The sequence below is a fragment of the Falco biarmicus genome, chromosome 2 (assembly GCF_023638135.1).
Source record: "Falco biarmicus isolate bFalBia1 chromosome 2, bFalBia1.pri, whole genome shotgun sequence".
Taxonomy (NCBI): Eukaryota; Metazoa; Chordata; class Aves; order Falconiformes; family Falconidae; genus Falco; species Falco biarmicus.
The window spans coordinates 29,765,325-29,787,533 of record NC_079289.1 but is presented as its reverse complement, the minus strand read 5'-3'; the positions used below and the strand labels follow the sequence as shown (position 1 = coordinate 29,787,533).

General features: G+C 40.6%; 1 protein-coding gene across 4 annotated transcripts in view; it reads right to left on the bottom strand.

Moving 5' to 3' along the window:
- Positions 1-19,592, bottom strand: part of INTS6 (integrator complex subunit 6) — a 45,611-nt gene extending 26,019 nt beyond the window's left edge. Inside the window, exons 1-4 of one of the 4 annotated variants that reach the window (XM_056327578.1) lie at positions 19,521-19,592; positions 19,044-19,204; positions 18,723-18,800; positions 17,775-17,924 (exon numbers count right to left, since the gene is read on the bottom strand). In XM_056327578.1, the coding sequence (XP_056183553.1) occupies positions 17,775-17,924; positions 18,723-18,800; positions 19,044-19,154 (339 nt within the window). In that variant the 5' untranslated portion in view covers positions 19,155-19,204; positions 19,521-19,592. Of the gene's footprint in view, positions 1-17,774; positions 17,925-18,722; positions 18,801-19,043; positions 19,484-19,520 lie in introns of those variants that run through there. The other 3 variants (XM_056327579.1, XM_056327580.1, XM_056327581.1) reach the window with 3 other exon arrangements.
- Between the last annotated feature and the right edge of the window lie 2,617 nt (positions 19,593-22,209).

Here is a 22,209-nt window from a genome sequence, read left to right as displayed (position 1 = left end):
AACTAGTCTAACTGTAACAAAAAAACCTTGGTTTGCTATTGGCACTTTCTTTTCCTAATGCTATTGGGCTAGCAGCCTTCTGGCCCCCTGAAAAAAGAGGAACCCAAAGTAATCCATGCACATGTCAACTCCAAGCCCAGGCAGCACATTCTACTCCAGCTAGGGTTAAAGACGAACTGGATAAAAGCCGCCATCACCACCTTTTGTTTAGTAGGTCCTACTCTTCTACTGCCAAGCTTAAGGCATCATTTTTCTTCTTCAGAAAAGAACAAAGAAAAATACATGTAGACCCACAGCCTAGTTCTACTTATAAAGGCAAACTATCTCATGAATGCTTACAATTTACTCTAAAAATATGGAGAGAAAACTAATAGGTTTTAGAAAAAGAGCTTTTAATTTTTTTTTAGAACACATTTAATACAAAGTATCATCTACTGATTGCATGCTTCGAACAGAAACATCACCTAACAATCTGAAATGTATTTGGTGAGGAATGTCCAGTTTGAAATGGCAACACCACATTTACAGCGGTCAATTATACACCAACAGAAAAATTAGATTTGCTCAGCATTTTCTCAAACCTTAGTGAAAATACTAATTTTTTTAGAAAATAGCATACCATTACTACAGACAAAAAATATTAAAAAGTAAAGATAAATCTCTCCCAGAAAAGCTAAGCTAGTTCATAATTCAATTTAAACAATTACTCAAGAATTTAAAGTACTCTCAAACTACACTCAATTTTAATTAAAATAACTTCCTAAGAATATTTAGCCTCATTTAATTCTGAAGAACAGTTATGGTATGTTATTCTACCAACTAATAGTTCACCACAACTGCAAAACATCAGCTGGAAGCTAATTACATTGCACTGAAATAATATTGAAAGCAGGGTTTCAAACTAGAGGAAAAGGATATTGTTCTCATGAACACTGAACATAAAAATACTTTAATCCTACTGCTAATAAATGATTGTAAATATAAATCAACAATTGATAAAAATAACAAGACTTTATATTTAGAATGTCATAAGCAACACTTTAGGTCAATTTTCTGGTCCAATTTGAAATATAAGTATTAAAAATTTAGTCTCTGACAACCCCTATTATCCATGCATCCTCATTATCTTAACACTGGTGTACTTCAACTACAATCTTTCTCAATTTTACCCATGTAAAATTTAAGCCTTAAATTTAAACCCTATAGGCTTAGAATTATTATGAAATCATAAGGAAGGAAACAAGAAATTCTAAGCTTGAGCTCCCCCAGGAAAAATGTCTAAGGGAGAAATTAGTTCATCCTCAGTATCTTTCATAATTTCACGTGCATTTTGCCTGTACGATGGATGATCACCAACATACTAAGTCAAAAATCAACTCATATAGCAACATATTTACAACAACAAGAATCTCTTTACCAGAACAAAACCAACATTCACTTGTAGCCAGGGTAACAGCTACACTGAGAATCACTGACCCCAAAGACAAGGTAACTCGCAACTCCACAGGTATCACCTACAGGATAACTCGTATGGAAATATGAGCAGTGCACTGCTGCAGAGTACTTCATACCTCTAAGCAAAAATGGAAAGTTTCCCCTTGAAATCTTTTCTTCACTACCTGGATGTGAAAAATGCAGTAATCTCAAGTTCATCAACTCATCAATACAGCTATAAGTATTATCCTTTCTAGAGAAAGAATTTATGAAATCAAGTCAGAGTACACAATTCACCACTGAATTATTTAAAGACAAGCGAACAGAGCTGAGTTCACTTAGCTGCACTTAGGTTCACAGCTCCGTGAAATTCAGAAACATGAACTAAGTATCCACATTCCACCTAAAAGAGCAGAAACAACATTAGATTATATTCAAGGAAGAATGTCAGATAAAATGCCTGTTATTGAGGTTCACTATTTTTGACTAAAAATTTACATGTCATTAATTCTTAAAGAATACCACTGACTCTTCTGACCCCACCTCTCACCTTAGCTATATGAAGGCACACAACACCAGTATTAAGTCAGATATTCCTAAAAAAACACCAAAACACCCCATTTACATAAGCTCTCAGAGATGTTTCAGTAGATTTAGTGAAATGAAATTCCAGAGGACTTGGTTACCAGTTTTTTAACAAAACCACAGTTTTGTCAATTGCTGGTTTAGAACTTTATTTCTATCTAATGAATCCAATTCCATGATAATGAAATTAGATTCTATTGCTTTTTCCTTTAAAATATACTATTAAAACACTTTGAATTTACTTTGAATTCTGAGAAATACCATATTCTTCAAAATACATTGTAACACCATTGACTGAATGCATAGGAAATCAATTCAGCAGAGCTCAATTATTTTAGTTACACAGTGAAACAGTGGGTGACAGAGCATGTTGCCAGCTCTTTGGCAGCTTACAGGTATGCTGAAATGCATTCAAAATCAGCTCAGCATACCAAGGTGTAAATAATAAGCCTGTTTACAACTTACTCTGACAACTAACTAATTGCCAAGAGGTTTTGTTCATTTCAAAAGCAAAAATAATCCACAGCAGCTAACTTTAGTATCATCTTACATTCCCACACAGGAAAGTGAAGCAGAGGAAGTGTGAAATGCTGAGTTCTTAAAGTGACTAGGGTAAAGATCAATGTGGCCTCAGCACCAATACCCTGGGAAACATAAGGTCATCGCTCACAATTTAAGCTAGCATTATACAGGTCTATTCTAACAAGCACACAAGCAAAGCTACTTCTGTTCTTGTGATATCTGTTTTCAGACAGCTTATAACCACTGATAGTGGATAAACATCTTAAGAGTCTAGAAACTCAACTGCTATATTTAAACTGCGGCAGTTTGAATGCCAATTTACTACTCAGGCTACAGTAAACTGAAAAGTATTTTCAACTTTTATTTTAAGCTCTTCTTTTTAAATAGATTTGCTTATAAACAAGTATTTTGGAAAAACTAAATATTACTTATTTTTCTAGCTGAAAATTCAGCAGCAACTAGCTCCCACTGGGATTTCAGCTAATTGCCTCATGTAGGCAAATTGGCTCATTTGGTATCCTTTTCAGTCTAAATAGCTGCTAGAGTAATTGACTGCAAATTATTTTCAATAATACACTTTTCCCTCTGAAGGTTCCTAACAGTGGTGAAAGAAGTACTAAGGAAGAAGCACCTAAGGTTTTAAGGACTGATCAACCTGTTCAACCACCAAGTTATGTGGTATACAAGAGGGCTTTATTCGTTTACCCAAAATCCACATTTTCAAGGACATATATGCACAAAGATGACAAAAAAACCCCACAGACCTCTTTTTGGAATAGAGTTACTTAAAAATCAGCATCAATACCAGGGCAAGCTTGCTACGCTAAAAAAGAACAAGCAAGAATATCAAAGCCTTAAAACCTACCTGTTACACAACACACATCTTCTAAACAATGACAGCTTCACAACTACTTGATCCGAAACAAAGCAACTCAGTTAACACTGGTTGCCATTTCATCAGTCTCCAGCTGAACTAGCTCTGTGCTCAGATAATACAAAAAAACCCTAAAAACAAAAAAAAACCCAAACCAAATACAGAGCTGTGAGCATCACTGAGCTCCACAGCACTCACATGGGGTCACAGTAAGAGGCACAGCCAGCCCACCCCAGCTTGTGTGATGCTCTCAGATGGAGCCTCAGATCAAGCCAGAAGTATACCAAATTATCAAGACACATTATTATCTGGTTAAGACTCTCAAAACTAAGAATTCAGTTTGACAAGTAATCTTAGCAATGAGTTTCAGCATGACTAATACATTCATGGATTATTTTTTATTCTTCAAAGTGTACAGGTAAAGCAATTCAAGGGCTATTGAGACCTTTAGATGTGCAAGTACACAATATTATACATGCAGTAAGAGAAGATCGATTTAAGACTACTGTTATCTCAATGCACACATTTAAATATTAATTTCAGAGTCAGAAGTGTTGAAAATCTGAAGAAATAGCTGAGGTAGAAACATGACCAAAAAAATGCCAAGTCAGAGACTAAGAATGACATGTTCAACAAGCAACTACTATAAAAAGAAATATGTAGTACAAAAGCTTCATGCCCAAGAAAGGCTAGAAGTTGCAAATAAGTGTCAACTGAAATAAAGTGCATATTTTTAACAGAACACATTAGTAATCACTGGGAAAACCTCATTTTCAGTTCATGATCAAATGTTAAAAGGTATGCTTTCATTTTAGTAAATCACGAAATTTAACCAAAGTTGTATTGCACATCCATCACACATCCTATTACCTCAGCAAAGCCTTTTTATCTTCACAAGTTATCAGCCTTAACTGCCAGTAAATTTAGCTATCTGACCAGGAAATACAAAAGTGCACTATAATTTTTTTCAGAATTTAAAAGGTGAAGATTCTCATAAATGCTCTTAAGAGTGTGAGCAACCACTGTTGAAAAACAATAGTTTAAAATTAAATCTAAGTCGTCAAAATTATAGCAAAATTATTAGCTTTAAAGGTACTTTTTAAAAACTGGTAACATTTTAAAAACTACCAAACCAATGAGCTTGAATTGCAACAAACTAAAATGGATGGTCCAGATCCATTGTAGTTTTCACTTTTTGTATGTTAGGAACTTCAGTTACGCTTTAGCAACATCATGAAAAGTTGAAAACATTAATTTAACATTTATTAGAGACTTTCCCCTTCATTGCTTAAGGCAGATGACTATCAGTCAAATACACAGATCTTTATCTATGCTCTGTTTGTCAGCTGCATAAAAACTGTAGCATCTTGTGCAGCTTACTTGTCCCACTTGCATTTTTCAGCAACTTTGACTATTTTTATTATCGCTGCAGAACCAATCAATACAGCTGTGAAGACCCATAGAATCAATTGTATTTTATGTACTTCTACTACTTGGTAAGAAGCAAAATATTTTTAAATGGAAGCTTTCCCAGATAAAGCTACACTGCATATCACCTAATTAATACTTAGCAGAAACACACCATAAAACATTGATCTACCGGAACGCAAAAAAAAGTATGCTGGGAGGAAGTGCACAAAGGGCAGTCAGGTTCTACCAGAATATCTGCTTTGATAAAACCAACTTCTCACAGGATATGCCATAGAAGTCCATGATTCTGTGGCCAGACTGAAAAGTACAGCACCTCTGAACTGCATCATAGCATGATCAAAGTGACTGAACATGCATGATAAAAAACAGCTTTGAAACCATATTTATTTGTTACGGCTGTTTTAGAATAGAAACTGACCCCACGAATGGGAACCACTGAAGTGTCAGAGAGACTTCTGTGATTTCAGCCTGAGTAAGTAAGAGCTGAGGAACATACTGGAACTCTGTATGGGCTTAAGATCTCTGACAAGCCAGGCTTCACGCACAAAGAAAATCGTTAACTCATCTGTTTTGCTGTCTGTAAGACTTTTATATATTCCCTCGATGCTGTTGATTATGCAACAGATAATGCAGTTTTGCAGTATTAGCAATTCTGCCTTACTAGTAGATGACCAGATACTGCACAGTGGATGTACTTCAAGATCACTCTCAGAAGCCTCAGAAGAAAGTTTAATGAAAGCAACACTAAATAGCTTGAGTATTATACAAGTGTTTTGAAGTCTGTTATGAAGTTTAAGTCATAAAAGAAATTTTAATATAAAACAGATATCTCCCTTGATTCCTGATCAATGGCAAAGACAGATGCCAGATCAGTCACAGATCGGAATCTTATAAAACAACCTAATGAAACACTGTTCCAGGAATTACACTACCACTGAGGAAAAATGCCCAGTGTTTTTCTGAAAGGGCTGCAGGTCAGTGGGAAGATTCTTATTACTAATTCCCTCCACAAACATCTCCATTATGGATATACATCCTCTATAATAACATTGAAACCTTTTAGCTCTCCCCGCAGTATCCAAGATGGGAGAACTTACGCTCTACCTCCCCTTCATGCTAGGCAGCCGAGAAGACATCACCTGTTAAAGGTAATTTGAGAGAGCCTCTTACTGCACCCAAAAGCAGAGCACTCTTACAGCTTAAGGAGAAAATGACTGCTACCAGAAATGCAGATGATAGTAGGTTTTAGAAGTTTGAAGTGTAGTCCTCCATAGCCCCCAAGAACCATAGATACTTCTGTTCATTTGTATATGAAAAAATATACACATACAGGGTGGGTAAAAACACCAAATCGTTTCAGCTAATGATGAGGGAAAGAAACAGGTTTGAGAAACACTGAAGGAGTCCTGACTGAGCCCCTGATAATAACTATGCATTATGAAAACACCACCTCTCAACACCACCACTGACACACAGATTAGGACTCATGTGGTTTCTGGTTTAGTTTTACACCCATTAAAGGGACTTTTCTACACTGATGTTCAGCCAAAATAACACGTCAGAGTACCTCACCTACGTAAACTTGAATTTTTACTTTGTAGTTAGAAAAGTAGCCAGCAGAGGGGGCACAAGTTAATAAAATCTATCCTTGTATGAGGTGATGAGTAACAAGAAGATAAACATGAGGCATGCTCTGTTTGAATACTATTTCGAAATACATAGAAACAAGTAAATACTTTTCTAAAACTGTGTATACCAAAAACGTCTAAATTATTGCATAAGCACAAATAAGTAGTAATCAGTCACTGAACCCTAATCTCTTGATCTGACTCTGCATTTAATCCAACAATTCATGGTTTCCCGACACCAGGGACAGCACATACCATCATTCCACTTCTACCTTTTTTGCTGCTGATTGCCCATCTTTTGGTAGGCTCAGCCACAAACATTCAACTATATTAAACACACACTCCCTTTTCTTTTGAAGCTGAAAAATAGTATTCTATGTCAAATTATTTTATGTTTTGGAGAAGACCTTAAAAATAAAGAGTTTTAAGGGAGTCTGCTAGAATTTATATCAAAGTCTGAACTCATGCTTCCACTAACTCACCATCTTTTCCCCCAAGGAAATGGAAAATGCTCTTCAAGCAGTCAATTTCTCCTGCACTCAATTCACACGGAAAGTCTGGGTATCAATGGCAACAGTTTTGCAGTAAGTCTACCAAAAAAGACTTTTCTCCATGAGGTGAGAAGATTCCAAAACCTAAATTCAGCTATGTACAGCTGTCCTTCCCTACAGGCTACAGCAAGGTTATTATAGGCAAAGTAATTTTTCATGTCCTAGACAATTCTTTAGTTAACTATACTACAAATACCTAACAGTTACTACAATGCCCAAGACTGGCACTAATCATGGTTTCTTACACGGAATGTCATGGAGGATTACAAGGTAGTTACATGGGGTTTGCTTCATCCCTTACCAGCACTACAGATTAGCAGTAGATAAAATTATTTTTGCACATGCAGTTAGGACATTGATTTGGTGGTACAACTGAAGCTTTTGGTATTTGACTGGAACAAATGAATCACAGATTTAAACGGGGGGAAAAAAAAAAACCAGTTACCAGAAGATTTTCAAAGCAGAACACAAGTGCAACAGCAGACTCTTCCTAAAGCCAAGCCAGAAATCAAACTCCTCAGCACACCAGTTACAGAATATAAAAATGAAGGGAGCATTTTTGAAACAACCACTATGTCTATAACACAGGCAATGCAAGTTCCATTTAAGAAAAGGAACTTTAAGGTATTAGGGAAAATAAATGGGATGAAAAAAGTAATCTGCTCCTCAGTACTTTGCTCTAAACAATTTTAAAAATAACCATTTATGGCTTCAATTAACTGTTGAAGCTCCAAACTTGTCATCTTATACTTGTCCTTCCCAGTCTGAAAGCCCTACAGCAAAAAAAAAAAAAAAAAAAAAAAAAATCGATGATCCAGTCAGATATCCCTTCTACAATTAAAAATACTACAGGGAAAAAACAGTTATCTGAACTGCATAAAAGACAAATCCTTTGTCTAAAAAAAAATCATAAAAATATATTTAGGCATATCAGCTGCTTGCTTTGCCTGAGCTTGCAAGTTTGTGTTCTATAGGCAATGATTTCATTACATACCCATCTTGAAACATGCAACAAAAATTCTCTATGCTTAGTATCATTTTTATGGATGCCCATAACTTTACACATTCTGGGTTTCCAAGTCTGGCACTCAATGTACTGCTTAAAGACTATTTAATTGCAAAAACTTCAGTCATTTTGGAATTCTACTCAAAGTTTGTGCTAAGAACAAAACCAAAACTAACAGCAAGAAAACCAAAAAAGCTACCCAAAGCAGCCTGAAAAGGAGATTCAATGCAATAAATTATCATTTTGGAATACAGAATCTCCATATTGAATAGCGCATATGTGAAAACACAAGGGATGTGTGCCAAGGAAGCATTTTTAGACTATGTTCATACTGAACAATAAAGGAACAACGAATATATGGTAGAATTTAGGAAGACATCAGATTTAAAATCTCAAGATACAGTGATGTCTTCAGGTGCCTAAATCACAGTTTCCAACATCACTAAGTCACAGTTTCAAAAATGCTGGTTTAGTATAAAGGTTTGCCCCGTTTCTTTCATCTAAGAACAAATTTAATTGAGTTCTAAATAACATATTATATAAGGGATAACTTCTTGATTAACTTCTAAGTGCTCCAATTTAGATAAGGTCCTTGGTAAGTTTCAAAAACAATTCAGTCCTTGAATCTTTCACAATTATGTGACATTCTCAAAATAAAAATGTAGAATAGCTTTCATATATAGTGAACGCCAGCAAGTAATTAAGCGGTGAAGAACAACATTGAAATTAAGAACAAAAAGCCACTGATATTTGAAATGCATAAGCACTGATGTGACAGATACATAACCCCAAGAAGGGAAGAACTTTAACTTTTCCTTACATTAAATTGAAATATACAAGCAGCAAAGCAACAGTGATCACATTTGTACCTTATTTTTAAGGTAACAGAAACCGTCAGTTAAAGATGCACCTTATCAGCCAGTTACAGATTAGTAAATGAATCCCTACTGTTAATCATCTGAAACTGGATAAACAACCAACAAATCCTAGTAGTTTTTGAAGTTATTTAACTGAATATAGTAAATGTAAGCTACTAAAAATAGGTTATATTTGAGCTTTCATAAACTTCAAAAAAGCTAAAACCACCATCCATACCAAAAAATTTTAAAGTCAGCCCCAAAGAATCTGAGTTTAAAGATTATTTCCATTGCATTTCCTAAAAATATTTCTGAATGTTTAATTCCAAAAATAACTGACCTTGTCAAGCCCTGGGTCAAGTCCCTAATTACTGCAGCCTTTCTGCTTCACAGCAATGACTTTACATAGCTGGTCCCAGCTCAGTCACTGCGATTCACAGTGCTAAGCCAGGCCTCTGTTCTCCATATATTGGAGAAGGGTAATGAATCTCACAGCTGGCAGCACACGGGGTAGGGAAAACACACATGAAAACCCCACCAAAAAACAAAGGGGAAAAGCCAAGAAGTTGTATACAAAATTCTTCCCACCTTTTGGGGTGTTACCAATCCAGAGTACTACCAAGCTGACTGAAAATAGCTCAGTGACAGCAATTCTTCTGAACTGCCCCAAGATTCTCCCACAACTCCCTCCCAGAGTTTGTCACCACTACAGCAGGAGCAACTTAGCTGTTTTAAAACAGGTTCCTGAACCACTATAGTTCATAGTCCAGCTTATTAAGGATCTGAATCAATCATTTATTTTACTACATGAAGTCACACTCACAACTTGAAGTAAGTCTTGGCACAACTATGAGCACTTGAGTGGTTGTAAATTCAGGAGCAGAGCAGGCAGCTAGGCTGGTTATGTCTTACATATAGATACATACAATCAAGTCAGTATTCTGGGATTCAAAGCCGGGGGGCGGGGGCAAATATTGATGGAAGAGAGGAAGCCACTTTTTGCTCATATTCTGTATGCTGAGCATCAAAAAAAAATGTCAGTGCCCTAAACTGATTCCAATTAGAAACATTCTGAATTTGTTCAATGTAGCTTTTTGCTCAAGACTACACTGACAAAATACACAGTGTATTCAGGTAATTCAGCCTCAAACGTTATTATTGGATGAAATCAGATTAACACCCTGCTCTCCACAAGCAGTAGCAGTTCCATGTAGATAGAAAAAGCCCTATAAATTACAGGAAATGGGAGTGGCTACACTGAGCAGACACTAAATGTGATTATTCAGGTAAAAGTTTCCTGGCCAAGTCAACAAGATTACATCAAGCATTACTTTCAATACCTTTGTCCTTGAATCACTGTCAAAACCACATACTGGAGACTTCACCTGCACCAGTTACTGCTAGGTAAGTTTCTAAAAGACCTCCAACGTTAAAGCCATGGAACTGTTAGACAAAATCAGCACTTACTTATCTGCTATTCTAGTTATCTACTACTGCAGTGCTGCAAGATCCACACTTGCCACACATATTAGAGTAACTAGAGTAGGACCAGAAAAATCCTCCTGTCTTCTCATACAACCAGAAGTCTTACATATTCAGTGTCCCAGTCACAGTCATTCAACATTCCTACTAAGGTTAGTATCATATCTTGCAGCCAGCAACTTCTTCCCTGTTTTAATTCAGCTGTAGGCATTAACCTAGTTTCCCCACCGGAAAAATTTAGGCTTAAATCTATAGTGACTGTAGATTTATGTAGGCTAGGGCAAATAAATTAACTGAGGCAGCGGCAGTATCCCTAGAACGAAAACAATAGGTGCTTAGATAACAGATACTTGATTTCTCATTAATGCAAGACTGAAATTGCCTATACATTTTTGAAAAATCTAGCCCATTTGGGGTCAACCTTACAGTACCAGAATGACTAAATACATCCCTTTCATTTTTCAATAAAATATACAGGCAATAAAAACCTGAAATCCTGTTTGCTGTCAATATTCAGAATTAAAATAGTAAAAATATGCTGATACATAGAAAACACTTAATGAACATATGATATCCTTCATAGACATCACAAATATACTACAGGATCATCAGAAAACTTACGTAAAAAAAATCAAGTGTGTTCTAATACATATGAAGGATTTATCCTAAATATACATACAATCATTATCTCCTATCTGCAGAATTATTTTTTCTCTACAGAAGACTGGTCTACACTTTGGACAATTCAAATTAGCACCATAATCACACAATGAAAATTGGATGTTTGATATGAGTTCATTCACAAATTAGATGGAATTCCAATCTGTTGCATAAACAACCGGTGAAAGCAGCTTGAAAAAAGGGCCAGATAATACAATGCTAAAAATCACAACATGAAGTGGAAACATTATCATGTTCAAGTGGGAGATGCAGATATAGGTATATTCTATGAACTAAAAAACTCACTGTGTTGTTTGTATTACAAGCAAAAAAAAGCAGCAAGTAAGACTCTCAAGCAACACAATCAGATTCAACTGAGTCTGACTTCAATTAAAATTCAGACATATGCACAAATAACAGTTCTTCCCTACAAGCTTCAGAGATATGGACTGTCTACAACAGAAAACCATGACTGAAGGTAACTATTCTGTAAGAAAAGTGACAATAAAGCTTAAAGAAAATAAACATAAGGATGGTGACACTGAGAAAAAAAAATAAATACTTCTGCTTTACAAGATAACCAAACTTCTGGCTCTTTACATGTATTTGCTTTGCCTCCCTGACAATTAGCTGTGCTGAAGTGCAAATATGTTTCAAAAAGACAAGAATACTCCAACTATGAGACACACCTTCAAGCACATTTCAACAAATAAGAAAGCTAGTACATCTAAGGAGCCTATGATGACCTGAGGCACAAACTGTTCTACATCACAAGTCAAGCCAAGAGATAAAATTTTGGTACTCCTAACTGTCCTCAAGACTTTCTCTGATGACCATTTAGTGAATTCAAGCATCACCTGTATCATCTGCTTAAGCTTTGGCAGTGTGACTCTGCTCACCTGACTGCTAAAAACCAAAGCTACAATGAACATGTTATGGCATTGCCCCTTCCAAATAAAATGTATTGAAATAGCGAGCACTTAAATCTTCAAAGAGATCAAAGCATATCTGTTATTCAGAACATGACAAAGTATCTCACTTCTTTCTGCTAGTGAAACAGATTTGTGAAATCCTTTTCATTGGAAAAAACAAAGTACTCTGTGTAAGCTTGTTTTAACTTTTAAATTCTTCTTTAAATATCTATTAGACTATAACAAGACAAGTGATTTTACAAACACTGAAGTCTGATGTCATTATTATTACTGAGACCTTCAGTGAACTTTGCTGCTCTGGCAAGGCTGAAAGGCATACAGTTGCATCTCACAACATGAAAAAACATTTGCAACAATGCCTGCCACAGTTCTCATTAAAGGATACTGTAAAACAAAACTAACTAAAAACTACAAACATTTAAACATGCCATCTTGTCCACTCTTGAAAGGCTGCAGCCTAAAAAGCATAAATTGGAAGCAATATGCCTAATTTTGTCATGTAGGAGGTGAGAAAGATTGACTTTCATCAGCACTTCACATATAGCTATTTGACATTAACAGGCATACAGGTTTACATTAAAACCATTTCTATCCCACAGAAAACAGGAGACTGAGAAATCCTCTCCTCTTTGCATTTCTGCCATTGCCATGTTTAAGCTTGCTATGTTGTTTTCTACTGTCTGAAATTCTCCCATTTGGTTGGTCGGGGGGGGTGGGTGGGGAGAGAATGGAAAAGCTGGTATAGAAGCGCAAACCTCTGCCTCCACCAACATGAGAAGCAAACTGCCGGTGCAACCGTGCCAGCATGACAAAGCAGGAAATGCTAACCTAAACTTTGGTTCCAAATTTGGATGCACATTCAACACAGGCCATTCCAGTGCAGTGTTTATGACCTCAGAATGCCAAGACAGAAGTCATGCTCAAAGGTTTTTGACTTCTGGAAGCAAGGAAATCCAGTAACAATCCTGAAAAAAACAACTAGAAAACGAAAGTGCTCAAAAATTTAAAGAAAACATAACATAGCACTGCAAAAGCATAATGCATGCAATGTTAGGGGACAATATTTTGTAAGTGTGAGCGGGCTTTTTTTAAGCTCAGCATATCTTAGACACAGAAAAGTATGTAAGCAAGGAGTCAGTCTACAATGTGTGATTTAAAATCAAAGCTGTTGTGTGCCTACAAGCACAATTAGACCTGATCTCCTAGATATGCTATTTACATGTATTTGGAATACTATTTAAGCCATTACGGTAAAACATGCTCATCTCTACAGATCAACACAGTTTTATTGTGTGAACTCATCAGCCATAATGTTACTGTAGCTACAAATGGGTTTAATCACATATTTGAGAAAACTAAAAAGTAACAGTTAACCTAAAATTGAATTGTTTGATGGTGATACAAGGTATGACTAAAACCCTTGGGGAAAAAAAAGAGGTGGCATTCAAAATAAGTGCCATTATACACAGGACACCTTCCAACTTTGAGGTCAGAAATAGGTCTTTCCAGCTCTTAGCATGTTTTTAAGTTCCCAAAATATTCTTAATCCGCTGAATTTCATTCAGATTTCAGTTTGCCTTAAAATTTCTTACTTATGCTTTTGTACATATGTGAAATGCACTGCAGAAAAAAAAAAAGGCTTTCACCAAGACTGCACACGTCCTGGTAAGTCATCAAAACAGTGTTTCTTGCATTAGTCTAAATCCAGAGAGTAACTTATTCATCACTGAATTAAAAATACCTATCCCAAGTCCGCTTGGATTACAGGAGCATTATAGTTGCCTTTTCTGTTTCAAAACAACTAAGTTAGCATGTCTTTTGTTATATCAAATTTGTTTAAAAGTCAAACTCATCTCTAAGCCAGTTTTGCTGTATCAATAATTATTACGATGCTGAAGAACATGTACAAGATACTCCTGTGAGATTAAAAGCTCATAAAAAGCTTACTGTTACAAAAAATGCTGTTTCCAGCCACAATATTGACATGAAATTTCACCCTGAAAAATTTTGGAAAAATACCTTGATATATCAACTCAACTGCTTTGAAAGCCACTGAGGTATGTACATTTTATCCTCTGAAACCTCATTCTATGCAATACTGCTGAAAAAAAATCATCAGAGACGTTCATTATGCAAATAACAATAGGCAAGAAGAAACACAAGGAGTATCACAGAATCAAAGCTTTAGCAATTTCAAACATCCCTCAGATTCAAGTTTTGGTAGGGAGCTGTGTTGGTCCTTTGCACATGAGTATCAAAACACCATTGATACATACTTTACCTACCTTAGATTCAGAGCTCAGTCTTAGAAACTTCACTACAAACTGCAAATAACTGAAGTACATAGATGGTTCAATTCAATCATCTGTTTACATGTGTACTGTATTATAATAGCTACATTTTTCGTGTTTTCTGTTTCCACAGAGAAATGCATCTATTAGTATTTAACCCTTCCATCACCTATAACCAGCTGCATGTTTGCCTCACTCAAAACTACTCAGTTGAATTGTGACTACACCACGTGCTGCTGAACAAGCCATAGCTATAAGATTTAGGAGTGTATTCCAAGACGACAGAAAATCTGCTAGTGAAAGGCTCAGTATTTCAGACTACCTGAAACAATGGAGAAGCTGAACTGGGGAAAACATGATAAAGATAAGTCAATTTGCCAAGTACAAACTGGGTTAATGAACTACAATGTTTTTTTCGATTTGACTTAATGTGTTTAAATTGTTTTCTTCCTGAAGACGTCCAAATCCTCTATTTTTTCCTAAGCTTTCCATAAAAATGCAGAGGTGAAAAGGACCACTATTTTTAATGAACGCTAAAAGTTGACACCGTATTCGAAGGTTCATTCTGCTATCATAATCAGCACAAAGCATACTATGGGGGGGGGAACCCTGTAACTATTCTTGGATTCAAGCAATATAATACACACTATCAATCTGAAGATGCTGTAAAAATTACAGGAATGGTCACCTTAAAATACATGTACTTTCCAAAATCTTTTGTTGCTGACAAAAACCTTCACAAAAACATGGATCTAACAACCCTAGGCAAGACTAAGAGTTTATAAAGCCATACCGTAACATTAATATCAGAAACAGCTTATGAAAAAGTCTTCCAGGTTCTTGACAACCTAAATGTGTTGACAGTGTCCCTTTAAGATCTGAACATGAGATACTGTGATCAGCTAATGCAGCTGTATACTTGGTAACTCAACCTTCACGACCAACTGAGTCAGTATGTATTTACTGAAAAAGTAATATGATAAATTCTCATATTAAAAATCCAAACATTAATATTGCAATAAAATATGAAGCAGGAGATTTTCCTCAATTTCTGAATGACCGTTCAGCCATCACTCTTGTTCAGGAAGTCAGCTGATGGAGAACTCTGGTCTACTTTGAAAGAAATCAAGTATGGTGAGTCACTGCCATTTAAACAAACAGTTCATACGCAGCAGGGAGACAAGACACCATGCTGTTGGATGACATAACCAAACAATCCCATAAGCTTGTATCACGTCTTGTCATTTGTATAGTAAAAATCTCTTTTACAATTCATACATGTGAAACAAGTGGAACTTAGCAAATATCTCAGAAGCTTGTCAATACACCAGAAAACAAGGATGGTAGTCAAAAAATGTTAAGCCAGAGAAAATTCCCAGAGAAAACCTTAATAAAAGTTTGGATTTATTACTTCATGTAACACCACACCTAAGATAATCTAAACGTTGCATTTTTTAAAAAATTCTCTTCTCCTGCTCTAAGATAATCACTCTTCAAACACATTTGCTATATTTTAGTTAACTACTATTTTATGTCTTAGTATTTGTAGTTGCTTCAAAAAAGTGAATCATCAATTCATGTTCTGAGTGAAAACTACTTCAAATGCAACTGAGCATTCTGATCACTTTTATTACCCTGATGAATGTGTAAGTTTCTCATACCATGTACATTTAAATACCCATTTATCGAGCAAATTTTAGGTAGTAGACAGGAACAACAGGAAGTTGTCAGGATAACATGACATAGTGCTCAAAGGCCAAAGTGAATGTGAAGAAAGTTAACTGCCCTGGATCTCATCCTACAAGTGTTGAAGGACCAGTTAAGTACTACAGAATTTTATCCAATATATGAAAACCCACTACTAAATTAGTAGAGCCAAAATGGGAACCTGTGACTTCAGTTACAGATGACATGTCACTTGCAATATATTCTATTTTTGCAGACACTAAAAAGTTAGAATTTCTATTTAGTCACCTGACTGCACATGTGAACACCTCTTCAACAGCCTGCTCCACATGTGGAACAGAGCAAAAAACATGCATAAGCAAGGGTGGTTTCAAGCCCCGATACAGACTTGTAACCAAAACAGATCAAAGTCATTGCTCCACCGACAAAAAGAACAGCTATTTGCAAGTAATGAACACTACAAGTGAGTCAAAACAGTCATGACAACTCAACTACCCACTTGATTGAGTAGCTGAGCACTGCTGGTTCACTTAGAACCAATTATTTGACATGGGTTTAATTAGAATGTTATAATTATCAGTAGCAATGGGAAAGAGCAAGTATTTCATCTGTGCGCCTACTCTGGTGTTTCAAAAAACTTCATATAGCTCATTTAACTAAACAAAAACATCAGAAAATGGGGAAGATTAGCACACAGATGTATAAGAGGACAGCAGATGGTAATAGACAAAAAAAAAAACCTGTGTGTGGAACTAGCAGGTTTTGGGTTTGTTGTTTGGTTGGGGTTTTTTTAATAAGTTTCATCACTAAACTGGCATTTTAAAAATGTTTAGGCTTGCTTGATCTCATCTAGTGGCAAAGCCATAAAATGCAATATGAGAGACTAAAATTTCCTTTCCAAACAAACATGGCATGTTATCACATAGCCTCTGCCTAGACTGGAAAGGGGAGGGGGAGAAAGGGGACTTATTTTCACAACCACATTCCCATGTTAAATACCAAGAGCAGTAACTAATCCTCAGATAGTAGAGGGAACATTACATGAGAACAACAAACAAAAAAGGGGAGATTCAAGCTGGTACATCCCACGTGAAAAATACACTATATACTTTGCCCAATACTAGTAAGGTCCCTTATGCAAAACAAATCCAGGGTTTGATCCAGTGCCAGAAAGAACTGCATAACGCTTCCTAAAGCACACTTTTAACCTAGAGTTGCTGTCTTTTAGCAACTCATACTACTGAGCCCAACCCAAGAAAAAGTCCTGCTTTAAAGTGACAGCTGCAAAACAGACATTAGAAAAGCACAGCTTCTCAAGGCTCTGATACAACAGGCAGGTTTATAAAAATACAGGTATGTAGTAAAAAGTTGTGTTAAGCTCATTGGAAAGAAAGCATTTTGAAAGAGTTGTGCTCCATTCCTACTTTTGGACATGCAGTGTTGTTAGTAAAAAGGCCCATCTCCCAACTGTACTTATTTGATTATATAGTACTGTATTAGATAAAGCAAAGATTTCATGACCTCACCAGGCTCACCAGCTAAGGTTCTGAAACATAGACTGGATACAAAAAAAGAAACAGTTTATATTAGGTGGTCAACTTGAAGGCTACCTCACAGTATAAAAACTGAGGAGTAACTAAAATTACAAAAAAAAAAGGTTGGCTACCAAACTACAGTCATCAACTGCATTTCTTCAAACTATCTGAGCATTGCTTACTTATGAAGAAGACCCCATACTGCATATTTCATGAAGATGCCACTTGGACAACTAGCTAATTGGTGTCTCTAGGTAGTTTGTGGTTTACGATTTTTCTGCCTATTAATAGTCAACCTACCTGCCCATAGTTGTCTATGCCAGTTACTAATCTATTTAAGTTTAATAAATCAAAAGCTGTCCTTAGGGACTGGCCAAGTGTCGTAAGTCCTTCTGCCTGAAGGTTTTTCAGTTCATTCATAAACGTTGCATGGTTTTCCTTCCAGCCAGCCTGAAAAGAAAAATGTGAGAAGACTTATTCTCCAGATATGAGCTCCGCTTTCCTGTTAGGCTACGAAGTGCCTTCCTTGCTGCATGCAGCTCACCACAAATGCTAACAAAACACCTTTGAAGTTACTGATATTTAGTGTCGTTCCATGAAGCCTGAAAAGACGTCCTTCTCTTAAACCTCAGAGCTCCTCATGTATAAAATGAAGATTTTTGATTTGTTCCACGGGGTAAGTTTCTGTGAAGTCACCGATGCACAAACCTTACAGCTATTTACGTAGCTCTCCCACAGCCCTTCCCAGATGGAAGCCAGCTGCACTGCGAAGCGACCTCCAACAGGTTCACCGTCCTGTGTCATGTGGACCACCGCCCCCTCCCCCCCCCCCCGTACGTCCCGTCCCCCCACCCCCACCCCCCCGCGCGGCGGGGCTGAGGGAAGTGCCGTCCCCTTCCGAGTCCGGACTCTCCGGGCTGAAGTCGGTCCTTCCCCCGCTCGCCCCTTCCAAGCTGAACTCTCCTTGGAGTTGCTGTCACTTCTTCCAACTTGAATAAATATCCCCCACAGTTCATTGCTGCTCACACACACCACACAGGGAAAAAATGTCGGCCATGTTGATGTCAGCGCCGCCGCCGCCGCCGCCAGAGCCCGTGTGTGCCGAGCTCCCCCGGCCCGCCGGCAGCCCGGGCGAGGCGGGCGGGGGGGCGGCCGCCGGCAGCGGCCCGCGGCGGCGCGGAAGGGCCGGAAGGAGGCCGGGGGGGGGGGGGGAGCGGCGGGGGTGGGGGGGTGGGGAGCGGGGGTTACCTTGATAGCGTAGGGAGGCTCCTCGAAAGTGACCAGCATGTACCTGTCTCCCCTGCTGGCCGGGTCCCGGGCTCGGAGCTGCGGCGCGGGGGACAAAGCAGAGGGTGAGCCGAGAGGCGGCGGCGGCGCCGGAGCCCCCCCGGCTCGGCTCGGCACGGCCCGGCCCTGCCCACCCCTCCCTGCCCGCACACACACGCACTCCCGCCCGCCCTCGCCCCGCGCCCCCGGCCCAGGCAGCCCCCCGCGCCCTGCCTCCCCCTCCCCTCCCCGCGCAGTCACTCTCGCTCTCTCTCGCCTCCTCTCGCAAGGCAGAGCCGGTACCTTCATGAAAGTCTCTACAGCGCCTTTGGCTATGTCCAGATAGGTGGTGCCCAGATGGGTGCGCTGGTTCATGGAGGCGGACGTGTCTATCAGGAAGAGTAAGATGGGCATAGTGCGGAGGGGCCGGCGGCCGGGCGGCTACATGGACAGCGGGCGGGGGGCTGAGGGGAGCACCGCGGGGCGGGGTGGGAGGAAGGGGGGGAGAAGAAGAGAAGAAGACGGGGGACAGGAGAGGAGTAAGTGGCTGTGAGTGCTCTGCACGGGGAAGGGCGCCTCCCCGCTGCCCCTCTGCCGAGGCGGGGGGGAAGGGGGGGGCAGCCCTGCCTGCCCTGCCCTCCTTTGTGTGAGGGGCCTGCTCAGCCCAACACAGGCTGGTTTATGAGGGAGAGGCGGATAGGGCTGCGCTGCTGCTAACCTTCCCCCCACCACCACCTTCCTCCACCGCCGCCCGCCCTCCCCTCCCCCTGTTGATGTTACTCAGAAGTTTCAGGCGGAGCAGCCGCAGCCCCACCACCCCGGCACTTTCTCTCTCTGACTGAGGCGCTTCCTCGCTCGCCGCCCGCTTTTAAGGCAGCCTGGGCAGGTCGGGGCCCGCCCCTGAAGGACACGTCCCCGCCCCACGTGACCGCCTCCCGGCCCCACCATAGGGCTCTAGCAACCGCCTCATTAGCATATTCAAATTCCCGAGGAGGGGGGAGGGGGGCAGCGGGAGCCGCTGAGGGAGATGGGCGGTGGGGGGAGCGGGCGGCGGAGCGGGCGGCGGAGCGCGGCAGCCGCGCAGGCGCAGTGGCGGCGGGCGGCCGGGGGGCGCGGGGCAGGGCGGGGGGCGCCGCTCCTCAGGCGGGCCGACCCCGCTGCCGCCCTTGCTGGGCTGTTTCCAGGGCGCTGGGGTGAGGCGTCCTGCGGGGGTAGCGCCCTGCCCCAGCCCGCCTGTCTTGGGGCGGCAGTGGGGGGTAACCCGGCCGCTCGGGGAGGGCAGCGGGGGAGGCCCCGCGGGAGCGCGGGCCGCCGCAGGCTTCCCCGCGGTGGCTGGGGCGGCGACTCCGGCGCTGGCGGTTTGTCCCCGCTGGCCGCGGGCGGGCCGGCGGGTGAGTCATGGGGGGAGGGGGCGGGCGCCGCGGCTCGCCTTGAGGCTGCGGGAAGGCCCCCGGGCCGCGGGTCCGTCCCCTCCTGCCCCCACGGGTCCGTCCCCCTCACCCGGGCGGAGGACGCCCTTCGGGGGGCGCTGTGCGCCGCTGAGGGCCGCCGCAGCCCTTCGGCGGGGGGGCGGCTGGGGAGCCCGAGGGCAGTCCGGAACGCGCCGGCCCTGGTGCCGGGGGGGGGCTCGGTGGCCACGGCTACAGCGGCCGCTGGCAGGCGGTGCTTGGCGTCGTCTGTCATCTCCACGGGGCTTAGGATGGGGAAAAGTGTTCGGTACCATTTTGATGGTGAATTCCCAGAGACGTGGTCTAGCCTTTTACTCGATGCTTTCAGGGAGAGAGAAAAAAAAGAAAAAAAAAAAAAGGAAAAAAACCGGCTAGCCCTAGCTGTGACCTTTTCCCCTACGTCCAGGCAGACATTAACACTAATGTTTCTTTGATCCACACTAAGGCACTCCAGATTTGTTTCCTATAAACCATATAATTGTGGAGTGTTTCCAACCAATTAATGAAAAAGGTCTCTGTTCTCAGTTGTTTGGTGCTTTGGGTTCCCCCCCCCGAAAAAAAAAAAAATTGAGTCTCAGCTGTTTCTGCTCCTGTAACCGTGGAGCAGTAACTCCAGAGCCATTTCTTAATATAATCTGTCCAGGAGATTGCTCGGTTTCCCATCTGACTGATTTATTTTTTTTTCCCCATGATCCAGCTGATGTGCTCCCACCACTGCACTAGAAGGTATGAAGCCACTGTGCTCCTTCCTTTTCTCAAGATAAAATTGCCAGTGTCCTGGTTTGATTCATCTTGCTTTTCCAGGCAGGATTTCTGTCTTGTTAGGCAAGAGCTGGTTTGGGCTTTTTTTTTTTTTTTTTTTAAGACTAATGAAAGATTAGCATTTAGTCTCTAGGAAGAGGGAGGGATATAACTGTATTTCCATTACAGATTGGTATGCATTCTTATGCCTGCAAGCAGCTTATTTTGGCTTTCCTGTGGGCGCTGCATCTGCGACCCGTGCCATCCCTTCTCAGGCACTGGGATGAAGTCAGGGCCACTTCTTTTCAGCCCAGTTCATCATTCAAGGCCATTATGGAATCTCCAATCTCAAGGACTTTGTGAGAGCTGGGCAGGAATCTTTGCAATTGGTGCAGACCAAGATACAGCAGCTGGGTTTCTTTGGAAGCAACATCTTTTACTCTTGAGTATTTCTCAGTGTGGATCCTGCTAGTGGTGGGAAGCGTGGCCAAGCTTATGTGCATCCAGTGGCTCTTGAGCTGCTTGTATCTTTCCAGTAGTTCAGTGTTCGAGCTCCAGCAGTGGTGCTGTGTCTTAAGAGCAGAAGCAAGGCTGTTCTGCTCCAGGTTCTGCCAGTGAATCTGAATCCCTGCTGTCAGAGGAAGCAAACTAGCAGGTGCCACAGAGGTCACGTTGCTGGGTTGCCCTGGAATCCAGCTGCATGCCAGCCCCGGTTATGCAGTAGAATATATGGACTATCAGAGAGACTTGGTTTGCAGCCATTTCCTCTCTACAGAGGTGTTTTGGGACACCTTTCTTCCCCTCAGCTCCCCACAGAAAGCTGCAGGTATGTTCTGCAGCTCCTAAGGTCAGCAAGACTGGCTGCTGCTAGAGTAGTCATTTTCTCCCTAAGGTGGTGGGATTCAAGCTGTTAAGTAAAGGCTGCAGTGCTGCTTTAACCAGTCGTGTCTTGGGATTAGTAACTTCATTTGGGAATAATGTTGAGTAAGTGTATGATGTCGGCCTCTAATTGGCTTCCTTTTAAATCTCTGAGATAGGCACATCCTTCAGACATGCCATCTTCTTTCTCGTTTGTATGTTGCTGATGTTTCATTGACTGTCCTAATAAAAACAGCATCACTTTTACATGTCAAGAGTCATGCATCTTCTTGGAGAGCACCCTAAAAATGGGAAGCTTCTGGAATGATTCCTTCTCCAAAGTGCTAGAAAAAACAGCATTTTAGAGTCACTGCTGTAGCAGGAAAGTGTCATGGTGAAAGGCAGCCTGGGCCGTGGAGATT